The sequence below is a fragment of the Arvicanthis niloticus genome, chromosome 1 (genome assembly GCF_011762505.2).
Source record: "Arvicanthis niloticus isolate mArvNil1 chromosome 1, mArvNil1.pat.X, whole genome shotgun sequence".
In the NCBI taxonomy this organism is placed as follows: domain Eukaryota; kingdom Metazoa; phylum Chordata; class Mammalia; order Rodentia; family Muridae; genus Arvicanthis; species Arvicanthis niloticus.
This window is the reverse complement of record NC_047658.1, coordinates 68475750-68488681: the sequence shown is the minus strand read 5'-3', so window position 1 is coordinate 68488681 and position 12932 is coordinate 68475750. Positions and strand designations below refer to the sequence as shown.

Sequence of the window (12932 nt, the reverse complement as noted above, 5' to 3'; positions counted from 1 at the left end):
TAAAGCAAGTTTTCTACAACTTCCATGCCTTTGGAGTCAGCTGTAAACTTTGACTGCCAGCTCCATAAACTGTAACCACATATATGATAAGCAGTTTCTTAATGTCTCCTAAGCATGAGTTTCTCCTCGGATGAAGCAGTCATGCTACCTGATTCACACAGGCTCTGGAGTTATAAAGTTAAGGCAAAACGTGTACACACATTGCTGGTAGGGACCTGGCACCCAGGATGCCAGGAACTGTAACCATTAAGTTAAACACACTGGAGAAACCTCTGCCTTTGAGGAGGGATGGCAGACAAGGAAAGCCTGGTGCTGTGTGGTGCTGGGAGAGTCACTCACTTGCAGTTTCCCAAGAGCGTATATGTTGTGTTTTATAAAAAGAGCCAGGATATGTTTTGTAGGATATGTTTTGTGAGGTGGGCCTGTGCTGAGGCATCCCTTCCCCCTGAGGTTCCAGCCATATGACGACAGGTATAGTATAGAATAGAGTTTATTTGGGACCATGGGAAGGGGGGTTGAGAAGGGAGTAGAGGCAGAGAAAGAGAGGGAGGGAGGGAAGGGGGGCAGAGAGAGAGAGAAAGAGCAAAAGAGAGAGGGAGAGGGAGAGGGAGAGGAAGAGGGAGGAGAGGGAGAGGGAGGGTGGGGGGTAGAGACAAAGAAACAGATACCCTGGGGCCAGGAACAAGTGGGGGGAGACAGAGGGGGAAGGAGGAGGGGGAAGGGGAGAGAAACAGACCCTTTTTGGTTGTTGCCAGGTAACTGTGGGGTGGAGCCTAGAAGGAATGCTACCTACCGTAAGGACATTAGACACCACAGCTCAGGGTGCTCTTCTTTTTTAGGGATAGTTATACCAACCTGTTTTTAATCGACATTTAGAAAACATGCACATCAGACACCATTTCTAAAGCAATCTTAATTTCTGCTTTCCACTATAAGATTCTTTACCTCCAGATGATTAGGACTTCTTTAGTACAGTACCTGGAGTATAATGTATTGTTTATTCAGTAAATATTGGAATCCTTGTTGTGTCCCAGGGTACTAGGAGGGGAAGAGTGTCAGGAAGGCCCCCCAGCCTTACAAAGGGTCTGCAGGAGAGCATGACAGTTGGCAGGCGAGGCAGGCCTGTCAGTGACTAGGTAACTAGGGAGTCCCCAGAGGCCTCAGCTTCCTCATTCAAAACTTGAGTTAGGCTGATAGGTTCAAAAGTTGTTTTTTTCCCTGGCATTTCTAGAATAGGTAAACTAGGAGGTACCCTTATGTGTCCTGTTACACGTTCCTTCCTCATTTTTGCTGTTGTCTTTGTAAACCCAAGTACAAAGCTCAGAGTAAGACTGAGTGGGGGCGTGGGGTGGGGCAGAGAGGAGCAGGGGGAGCAGGGGGAAGCAGGGGGGAGCCTAGTCTCAGGCTTCAGAACTAGAGTTGGCCCAGAGGTAATTGTGGATGATCAGTTCCTTCCTGGCTGATCTGTGAAGGTCGCTTTCATCTTACACTGGTTTTAACATTTGCTGTCATGTCCATTCTCTTTTGTGTCTTGTTTGCATTTTACCGACCGGTTGGCAGGGGTAACTGGTTTGAGGTATTTGAGCACAGTGTCTCAACAATCGCTGGCTGCCCACTGAGCTCTGCAGAGAGGTTATCATTAGACAGTGGGTTAGGATGGATGAATGAGCATCGGTCAGCCCCGACCACAGGTGTGGAATGGCAGGGAGAATCAGCTAACTCCCTCTGTCATCGAAGAGAGGAGAAGGCAGTGCAGTAGAAAGTGTATGACTAGGCTACATGTCTAAATTCCACGGCCCACTGTCTCAGGATCTTCAGGTATAAAAACTGAAGCACCATTACCTGGCAAGACGTCATGAGCTTACACAGGTGATGGCGAGTACTTCCTAGTTAGGGAAGCCAGGTGGCACTCAGAGGGGTTTGGGCACCTCACCCAGCTGCACAGCCTGTGAGCCTTCCTTTGCCCACCTCTCCAGCTGGGCAGTTAGTTGTTCTTAGGCCCCTGTTCACACTTGTTGCCTCACACATTCTGAATGCCTGGAATTGCCAAGTTTAACCTGCGGAAATTCTATTTGTGCCTTTGAAGCCAAGCTCCCGTGCTCTCGGGCATCTTCCCTGCTTCTTAGAGTTTCTTGTTTGTTCTGTGCTGCTGTGTAACCTTTAGCATAATTCTGTCACTGGACTTTGCACTGTTCCAGTGTAAGTTTTCTGTTTATGGTACTGGGGATGGCACCCAAGGCCTTGCACTTGCCAGGCAATCACTCTACTGTCGGTTACATCTCCAGTGATAGGACTATTTTAAATGGAGATTTAGTTGGAGGTCCTTTGGGGGCATTGCTTATATGCTATTGCCCACCCTTATTGAGTGTAATGTGGTTTGATCACCTCCTATCCCCTTACTGCTCCTCCAGTTCCTTCCCTGTCCCTGAAGAAAACTCATTCTCCGAACCCCAGCAGCTATCAATTGCCAGCTGCCTAACTCAGCTTGGGGTGGAACTCAATGAGTGCGCCCCCATCCTCGCCCCATAGCTTGATCTTGTGAAGCCCTGGGTGCGGGTGCGCAGTCACTGCCACAGTGAGTGCTTGTGTGCAGTGGTTCTGACATGCTTGGCAAATACTGTTTGACTGCAGCTGTCGAACAATCTCTCCACCCCTTCATCTTTGTAATCCCTGAGCCTTGGAGGTAGGGATGTTGTGCAGCTGTCCCGGCTAGAGCAGAGCACAGCACGTGTTCTCATTCTCTGCACGATGACCAGTTGTGTGTCCGTGTGTTAATCTGTGTTGGCTGTTAGTAATTATGTATTTTCTTGAATATGTGAGTGAAAGTATGTATGAAGCCATGTCAGTGAGGGTCAGCATAAGTGCTTCTAATAAGCAGATTAATCCTGGGGTGTCATCACCCCACTTCTGCTATGATACCCTTTGTCTTTACAACAGGATTTCTTCTGTGTATGTCAGGGAGTAGGGGGTATGAGCATGCCAGGTGCATGTGGATGTCAGAGGACAGCTTGCAGGAGTTGGCTCTCTTCTGTCATGTGCTTCTAGCCATTGAACTCAGTTTGTCAGGCTTGGTGGCAAATGCTCTTACCCACTGAGTGGCCCTGCCAGCTCTGGTCTTTCTTTTTTATTTCACTTTTTTAAGTATGCGGGTGTTTTGTCTGCATGTATGTCTGCAAACCATTTGTGTGCCTGGTGATTGCAGAGGCCACAAGAGGCACAGGTCTCTTGGAACTGGAGGTAGAGCTGCCTTGTGAGTGCTGGTGATCAAACTTGGGTCCTCCAAAAGAGCTGCCAGTGCTCTTATCCACTGAGCCATCTCATCAGCCTCTCTTCTAGTATGAAAACAAAATGATCTACTGTCTAATGGGAATTCTTGTAAAGAAGTTAAGAGTCTTCCTAAAGTATGTTTTAATTTCCATCAACAGAATCCAACGTGGAGGAGTCTTGACTTTGGAATACTGCCAGACCGTCTGGACACGTCTGTGTCCTGCTTTGTGGTGAAGGTCTGGGGCGGAAAGGAGGAGGCCTACCAGCTGCTGATAGAGTGGAGAGTCCACTTGGATGGGCTGAAGTACTTGGGTCAACAGGTAATTTTCAGAGGGATGTTTCAAGCGGTTGTCCTCTACAAATTAACCTGCCTAGCTCTGTTGATACTTCTCTATGGTTTCAGTTATGATAGATGTTAGTAGAAAAGAAAAAAGTAAAAAAATAAGTTAGTACAAGGGAAAAAAAAAGATAACTTTCCAGGCTTGGTGACACGTGCCTATAATCCCAGCACTTGGAAGGAACGGGCAGGTGGATTGCCTTAAATTGGAGTTCTGTCTGGTCTACTGAGATTTCCCAGCTAGTAGAGCCTTGCTACAGATCCAGGTCAGCAACAAAATAGGTTTATGATACTGTGTTTACTCAAGTTACTTCCTCTGCTACATTTGAGACAAAAAAGCTCTTAGCTAGTTGTGGTGGCTTACACCTGGGATCCTAGCACAGGGAGGCTGAGAGGATTTCAGTAAGTTTGACGCCAGTCTTGGGTGAACATGGTGAGTTTCAGGACATCCTGGGCTAGAGTAAGACCCAGGTAACAGAAACAAACACAAAGGATCTTTAACTTTAGAAATTCAGTGCTTGCAGATAGGAGCCTAGCATGGCTGCCCTCTGAGAGGCCCAACAAGCAGCTGAAAGGGTCAGATGTAGACACTAGCACCCAACCAATGGATGGAAGCTGGAGACCCCTGTGGTTAAATTCAGGAAAAGCTGGAAGAAGCTGAGGAGGAGGGCAACCCCATGGGAAGACCAGCAATCTTAACTGACATGGATCCCTGAGATCGCCCAGATACTGGGCTACCAACCAGGCGGCATATAGCAGCTGATATGAGGCCCCCAACACATGTAAAGCAGAGGACTGCCTGGTCTGGCCTCAGTGAGAGAAGATGCAGGTAACTGTTGAGAGACTTTAGGCCCCAGGGAGTGGGGAGGTCTGGGAGGGTGGGGAGGGTGGGGGAGGGGAGGAGGTATGGGAGATGAAGACTGGACTGTAAAAAAGGATTAAAGAAAAAAAAAACTTTAGAAACTCAGAAGCACCCTAGTGTGCATGTCTGTGTTGTGTGCACGTGTCTCTGTGTGTGTGTCTGAGGATACACTTTCCTTGTGCTTCTTTGGCCTCCTTGGATATTCTCCCCTTGATTGTGAACATTAAGTTGAAACAAAGTACCGCCATGAAACATCTCCCTTTCTTTCCCCCAGTAGGGTTGGGTCACCCAAGAGTGGGAAGAGCTGCTTTTACCTTGAGTCCAGAGATGACAGATGTGCCTTTTGTACTGGGTCTGTTGCTGCCTTTCTGCCCTGTGGTTGATGTCCCTTACTTTTATTCTCTCCTGGCTGAGCTCAGTGGTCACCCCACCATCCTTTCTAATCGCTCCAGAATGTGTCGGAAGTCTGTTAGAACTGTACATGAAGCAAAATCTATTTACTGTCCCACATAGAAGTTACTATAATTAATGTTTAGAGCTACTTTGCAAAGGCTGATTTTTTTTTTTTTTTTTTGCCCTTCTTTTTCCCTTGGGAAAATTGAAGCTTGAGAGAGTTTAAGAAAGTACTGAAGACCACTTAGTAGGGTGAAGCTAAGATTTAGGTCCAGATCTGTCCATCCAACATCAGAATACCCCCTTGTGCTGTGCCACAGAGGCCCTCTGCTCCGCGTTGGCAGTCTTGTTTCTTCTACTGTTAAAAGTTACCCTAAGATGTTAGCTGTAGGTTGTTTATAAACATACTTAATATTTTGGTAATATTTGTTTAGTATGTACATTCTGATACTTCTTTTAAAAGGAACAATTTAAATCTGATTTTTTTCAGATTGAAAAATCGCCACATTCAGCGTGTTTACCATACTTTTATTTTTATTTGATTATTTACTTTTGATGATGATGATGTGCCTGAGATGAAACCCAGGGTCTTGTGCAAGCTGGAACTTCTCTCCCACTGAGCTGCACAATGTCCTAGTCCCACAATGGAGCACTCAAACTTTGTAACGGAAACTTAGTTTTTTGATTAAACACCCATTCCTTAACTGCTTCCAGGCCCAGCAGATCACGATTCTCTCTGCTCCTTTGGGTTCATCTCTTCAGGGTTCCACACACGTGTGAAGCCATGTTTTGCCGGATCTTCACTTTGTGTCGTTCTGTCGTGACCAGAGCTGTGCCTTTAACATCACTTTTCCTTCCTTTGCGAACTTCTAGTCTCCTAAAATGGCTTCATCTCTTTAACGCTTTCATTTTTGTTTGTATTTTACTGCTGGTCTTTTTAGGAGTCCTCTTAGGAGTGTTCTGACATGACTCAGCATGTGCTTTAGTACCTCTTAGGAGTGTTCTGACATGACTCAGCATGTGCTTTAGTACCTCTTAGGAGTATTCTGAGCATGACTCAGCATGTGCTTTTTGGTACCCAGCCCTTAGAGGTGCCGAATTAACACTTGTCAGATAGTGACATTCAGTTTGGATCTTTTCTTCCCTCTCTGGTTGGCCGGGGCACACACTGGGTACTTGTTAGTCTGCCATCTGTGAGTGTCTGTCTCATGGACGTGGTGCTTCTTAACCTGGTTGTGGCATGACTCCAGGCTTGCAGGGAGCTCTGGCTGTGAAGATGGCCTTCACCCTGCCTCCTAACTCACGCATGCCTGTAGTGGTGGTGCTCTGGAAATACCATCCTGTGCTCATGTGTCATGAGCTAATTTCAGAGTCGGCAGTCAGGAGTCTTCTTAGAAAGTTGGCTATACAGGGAAGCATATGGGTGGCAGAGCACAGAAAAATTGTGTTTTAAGCCAACCAGAAAGTTATCAGCAGGCTGAACCCAGCCTTGTCTCTGAAATAGAGGCCACAGCACACACTAGAGTAGTGGACCCACAGAGCTATAGAGAAAGAGAAATCTGGGTAGACTGCCATGATGAGATCAGGTTCATTGAGTGGTCTGTGCTTTCTACCAGTTCTTGTTCTCAACGTTAAGGACCCAGAGAGTTGAAGACGTCTATTTAAATAGAGTTAGAAAGCATGTGGAAGAAGTATTCACACCAGCCCCAGAGTCAGGGAGGGAGGGCTTCAGATGTGTTGGGTTTTACCTTAGGCTTGTTGAGGTATAAAGTGCGCACGATCAGTTCATCAGGGTCTCAGAGTGTAGCTCCATCCTCAGCAGTCTGGCAGTCCAGTATAAAAGTGGACAGTTCAGTGAACCATGTAAGTAGAGTTGAGTAACTACCAATAAAGCTGCTGGGAATGATTAACTATGGGCCTTTGTGTTGGTATTTGTTGTCATTTCTCTTGGGTAAATACCCAAGATGCAATTGTCTGCTCTTTGGATAAGTGTATGTTGAAATTTGTAAATAACTGTAGGTGGTTTTCCAAACTGAATGTAAAGGCTCCAGGCCCAGCCCTGGTGTGCAGCATTTCTGCTTGTTTCTTACCTTTATGGATGTTTGTTGTTCTTTTTATTGTGAGTCTTTTAAGCTTGAGCCATTTTAAGGGTATAAAGTGGCATTTTGCCAAGTACCGATGGCACACGCTTTTAATCCTAGCACTTGGGAGGCAGAGGCACTCTTGAGAATCTCTGAGTTCAAGGCCAACTTGGTCTACAGAGTGAGTTCCAGAACAGCCAGGGCTACACAGAGAAACCCTGTTTCAAAAACAAACAAGCAAAAAGTAGTATTTTATTGTAATATTAATTCAGATTTCCCTAATGAGTCCAACCAATCTTCCCCATCTCCCCCATGCCTGCCCCTCCCATCATGTGAATGTGTGTGTGTGTGGTGTTTGTTTATAGCATTTGTTTATTCTTTACTAGGTTGTTTAAATTTTTAGTTACTGACTTGTAAATGTTCTTTATATAAAGGCTAGTGAGAGAGCTTAAAGCACTTGTTTACAGATGTGTAGGTTAGAGTTTGGATTTCAAGAATTCACTACAACCCTGGTGTGCATAGTGGCTTGTGTGTGGGAGACAGAGGTTAGCATTTCTTGAGCAAGCTGCCTGCCAGACTAGCAGAAAGGCAAGTCCTGGATTCAGCAAGAGACCTTGCCTCAATATATAAGGTCAAGAGTTCCAGAAAGAAGATACTGGAGTCAGGCATGGGCTTCCAGGTTCACACACACACAGACACACAGACACACACACACACGTACTATGTAAAATACTCCTTATATATTGTAGATACATTAGTTCTTTATAAAATAGGTGTTTTCCAGATACTTTTTGCTGTCTTCATTTTCTTTAAAAAAAACCTTTTATTTATTTATTTTCTGTGTATAAATATTTTGTTTGCATAATGTATATGCACCATGTGTGCCTGTTGGATGCCTCTGTAAGAGAGTACTTACTCTTAACTGCTCAGCCATTTGTCCAGCCTCTGTGTTGTTATTTTTTAATTTTGTTTATTAAAACAAAGTCTCATGTAGACTAGGGTGGCCTTGAGCTTGTTCTGTGTAGTCGAGGCTAGACTTGAACTCCTGATCCACCTGTCTCCAACTCCCAGGCGCTGAGGTTACAGGTGTGTGTCACTGTGCCTGGCTTGCAGGTATTCATTTTGAGTTAACATTTATAAAAATACAAGGGCCATTGTTCTGCAGATGAATGAATAATGGCTTTGTACTTTGTTGTAAAGGCTACTATGTCTCTATTCAATCTTTAGGATTCTTGTGTTAGTTTTTTCTATAATTACATTGTAAGTCATCCACAGTGGTGGGTCACATTACAGTGCATTTGTACGCACCACACCTTTCTTTTTGTGCTGTTTTTATCACCCCTCCTCTGTTGCCCCCTAACCCCTCTTGTTGGTTCCCCTTTCCCACAAGCAGCTCCCCCCTGACTCATACGCATTCTCCTACCCTTTTTTTTTTTTTTTTTTTTGGCATCATTGTTGAAGAGCAGTTGTTGACCATCATTTGTTTGAGTCGTGTTTCTGGACTCCGACTCACTGATGTGTGTGTCTGTCTTGACTGCAGTAGTTTTATAGTATGCCCTGGGTTTGGGTCCCCTGGGTCCCTGGCTTGTTCTTTTTTTCATACTTTTTTGGTTCTAAACTATCAGTCAAAACATTAACTTTATAAAAATGAAAACACAGCCAAAATTATTTTGGCTACTGTAAGTTCTTTTTGTCTTCTATAGATTTTTTTAATGGTATTTTGATAGGTATTAAATCAAAGCAAGTTTGGAGACTATTGAGTCTTTCATTCTCTAAGCATGATGTATCTGTTCATTTATGAAAAGCTTTTTCATTCACTAGGATTTTGTAGTTTTCAGCCTACAGGTCTCACATATTAGATTTCTAGCTATGTATTTCCATCTTTTTATGCACATTTAAATCGATGCTGTTTTAGAGGTGGCTCAGTTGGCCAGGTCCTTGCTGCACAAGCGTGAGGACCTGAATTGACTCTGCAGACCTATGTAAAAGCCACACCTCTAGTGCCAATCTGTAAGGCGGTGCTAGGATGCTAAGACACAGGGGTCCCTGGGATTGACTGGTCAGCCAGCCTGTCTGAACAGGTGAGCTCCGAGTCTTGTGAAAGACCCTGCCTCAAAAAAAGTCATCATGTGGAGAAAGACTGAGGAAAGCACCTGATGCTGACCTCTGGCCTGCGTACACTTGCATGTTCATTTGCAGTTATACACACTGCAGATCAGTCAGGAATCAAAGGGAGGCGAATTGGAAATGTCCCCCTCTCCAAACCTCAAGACCCAGCCCTAGTGACTTACTTCCTCTAGCAGGCTCCATTTTGTTAAGGTTTCCCAGGCTCAACTATCAGCATCACCATCTGGGGACCAAGTGTTCAAATACCCGAGCCTCTGACAGGATCATTTCACATTTATACCATAATACCCATCTTAAAATGTACGTCTTTCTTTGCATCTTTTGAGGGAGTCTTATTTTATTGCCACTACCTCCAGTATATTGTTCAGTAAAAATTAATGGGGGGGGGGGCAAATTCTTGTTTTTCTTTTTTTTTCCTGCCTTATCTTAAAGAGAAGCATTCAGCTTTGGCTATTAAGTATATTATCAGATTATTCAGCCTTTCAGTATTAAGTATAATATTATCAGATTATTCAGCCTTTTTTACTATTAAGTATAATATTATCACATTATCCAGCCTTTCAGTTTTAAGTATAATATTATCAGATTATTCAGCCTTTCAGTATTAAGTATAATAACAGATTATTCAGCCTTTTAGTATAAAGTATAATATTACCAGGTTAAAGAAGTTTCTTTTTGCTCTTAATTTACTGAGCAGTTCTAGTTTTAAGTAGTGTTGACTTTGTTACTTTGGGTTAAATTCTGACACAAATCCTACTTAATTACAGTACATTCTCCTTTACATGCATATTTAAAGTTTTATATCATACACATGTTGGGCTTTTATATACTGACAGATTTGATTTGTTAATACTTCATTAAAGAAAACAATACCTCACTCCCCAGACTTACTTGACCTTTTCCTAACTGTGTCCACTGGTCTGGCACAGGTCAGGTTGGTCTCATATGGGCTGCAGCATGCCTGTTTCTGCTTTTTTGGAGTTGTTATAGATTTCTTACTGTTCTACAAACATTTGACAGAATTTTTCAATGGAACCATCTTGGTGTTAAGATTTCTTTGTGGGGAGTTTTGAAGTGGGATTTACTGTCTCCGATGCGGGGCTTCCTCAGTGAGTGCTGATGGAATTTTTTTGAAAGTTGTCTGTTTCATCTGAGGCTTTACATACATTGGTATAGAGTTGTCCACAGTCATTACTAATCCTTTAGCTGTGGGTAGGTCTACAGCAAGCCTGCTGTGTTCTGTGCCTGGTGTTTTTTATCTTTTTTTCTCTACTGACCCGTCACTAGTGACTTTCAGTTTACTAACCTTACAATAGTGTTTGAATGCATTGATTATCTTTATTGTTTCAAGTTTATTAGGAGAAAACAGAAGCACAGAGACAGCAAGTGACTTGTTGAAGGTAACACAGTGGTTAGTTAGCCTTGGGCTTTTCCTTGATCCTTGGCTCCTATTATGTTCTTTAGGCATCTTGACTGCACTGCGCCTTATGAGGTGTGGTGTTTCTATAAAGGTCTGGAAGTACAGCTTTGTGGATAGAGCGGTGATTACTAATTACTAATAATTAGTAAACGTAGTCCTTGTCTGTTTTTTCATGTGATCATCCCAGCACAGCTGGGTGGATCAAAGAGGAAGAATTGGACACATCTCTCCATGATCTAAGAGCTCTGTAATGTGTGCTCTATTCAATAGCCTGTTTTATTCAGTGGATTTTTTATTAGTCAAAAGCAGAGATTGCTCTGAGATTTATATTCCCTGATCTCGAATACATCACTAGACAGGTGGGTTTTTTTGTTTGTTTGTTTGGTTGGTTGGTTTTTTTTGGTCTCACTTCTCTAGACAGTTTCCCATGCAGCTATGTCCTTCTGTCTTTCTGACACTCTGAAGGGCAGAGCAGGGAGCTTCTCCACCTCACTGAGGTGGGAACTAACTAAAGCGTGTGCAGCGGAAGGTGATTGGCTGCAAGGTTGGAAGCATGCTGGGCACCTGGCTGCAAAGGCGGCTGCCCTTGGTGTTGCCCGTATCTAACTTTCGTGAGCTGACTCAGTGCCAGCTTTGCCCGCCACGTGCTTCCTGTAGATGTATTTCCTCCACTTTCTCTCCTCTTTTTTCGTGGCATTCATATTCATATTTTCCTTTCAACTTAGAAAGTTGATCTTGGGCCAGTTGCTAACATTTTGATGAGCATAATTTTAGTCTTCTTTCTCAGGTACATGTATTTCTAAAGTTTCTAATCTAATTCATCTAATCTTGAAACTGGTTTTTGACATATTTTCCCTGTGAAGCAGAAAACTTCTTGCTTCATTTATGGTGGTCACTACACATTAGTGATTATAGAACCATCTTTGCTGTTGCTGAGATTGGTGCAGTAAGCAACCAGGTAAACGGGAAGTGTGTGATTCATGGACGGAGGCAGGTAGAGGCCCGCGCTCACAGGGGCTGTCTACGGATGGATGGCACTGGCTGCTTGGTCTCTCTATGAGGCAGTCCTCATGGGAAGCCCATGGTTTTTGTAACCTTTCACTTTAATTCTTCATTTCAAAGGTAGGTCCTTTTTTGGTTTTGTTTTTTACCACAATTCTTTCTGATGAAAGAAATAAATCTGGGCATTCATTTCATAGTTGAGTATTATATAGATCTCAGTTCTTATTCCTTCCCCACCCTACCCCCCCATGTGTTTTTGGAGACAGGGTCTCACTATGAAGCAAGGACTGGCCTTAAACTTATGATATTCCTGCCTTTGCCCCCCTCCCTCGGAGTCAGGATTACAGGTCTGTGCCACTGTGTCTCACTACTTCTTTACTCTTTATAAAAAAGATTTATTTTTATTTTATGGTATTTTATTGTATGGGTGTTTTGACTGTTGCGTGTCTGTACATATGTGTGTATTGTGCTCATGGAGGGCAGAAGGAGGCTGGAGTCTCTGGGACTAGAGCTATAGTCACCTTACCTGGGTTGTGGTAATGGAACCCAGGTCCTCTGGAAGAGCAGCCAGTGCTCTTAAGCCCTGAGTCACCTCCAGTCCCTGTTCTTTAATCCTTTTAAGTTGTATTCTTCAGACCTTGCAGGTGTGGCTGGGTCTGGGGCACACTGACTGCAGCATCAGACAGTTGATCGCAAAAAGACCAGGAAGTCAAAGCTAATCTGATGTCATTTTAAAGCAGTTGTAGAGTTTTTAAATTTATTTTTTAAACTGAATCAGAGAATGTGTGGTTTGCCACTATCCCCTGTCCTTTGTAACTGTTTCATCACAAGTGTTGGTGACAATCACTAACGGCTCCAGTAGTCTCACGTGGTGTTTGTGAGGCTTTTGACTAAAGCTGGATGGATTCTCCCGTTACTCACTGGCCTTTGAGACCTGATTTCTTTGCTGCCCTTTTGTTTAGATAGAGGCAGCCTGTTTGTTGGCATGGAAATGTGCAAGGTTACAGCTGTCATGCTCTGGCCTCTGAAATAAGATCAACTAATAGTGTGTTTTCCTCTTTTTTTAGATCCATGCCCGCAACCAAAATGAAATCATTTTTGGGCTGAATGATGGCTACTATGGTGCTCCGTTTGAACACAAGGTAAGAGGAGTCTCTGAATGTTCTGAGTTTTGGTCAGTGCAGGTGCCATGCACCTGGGAAGCCAGACTCAGAGAGGAGTTGAGCAAACAGAAAGAAGCATGTTGTGAGTGTCGCTGTAAGCCTGCTGTCCGGGTGGCTTGGAGGAATGCCTTTTGAAGTGAGAATGAGTTTCACAGGACACACAAGCCCTCTGAGAAGTCCGTTCTAAATCCTGAGCTAGCTATTTTCTCTTAATCCTTGGGGATTAAGAGAGTGGTGAGCTGGGTGTGGTGGCATAGGCTTGCAATCCTAGCCACTTAGA

General features: G+C 43.9%; 1 protein-coding gene and 1 long non-coding RNA gene across 6 annotated transcripts in view; one reads left to right on the top strand and one right to left on the bottom strand.

Moving 5' to 3' along the window:
- Positions 1-12932, top strand: part of Uvrag (UV radiation resistance associated) — a 251710-nt gene that overhangs the window by 40537 nt on the left and 198241 nt on the right. For all 5 annotated transcript variants that reach the window (XM_076938617.1, XM_076938594.1, XM_076938584.1 and 2 more), the window contains 2 exons: positions 3426-3587; positions 12557-12631. In XM_076938617.1, the coding sequence (XP_076794732.1) occupies positions 3426-3587; positions 12557-12631 (237 nt within the window). The remainder of the gene's footprint in view (positions 1-3425; positions 3588-12556; positions 12632-12932) is intronic.
- On the bottom strand, positions 5367-6679 carry LOC143443721 (uncharacterized). The gene is made up of 2 exons (XR_013112941.1): positions 6608-6679; positions 5367-6262 (listed from the first exon to the last, which is right to left on the bottom strand). It is a non-coding gene; the product is annotated as an uncharacterized LOC143443721 (long non-coding RNA).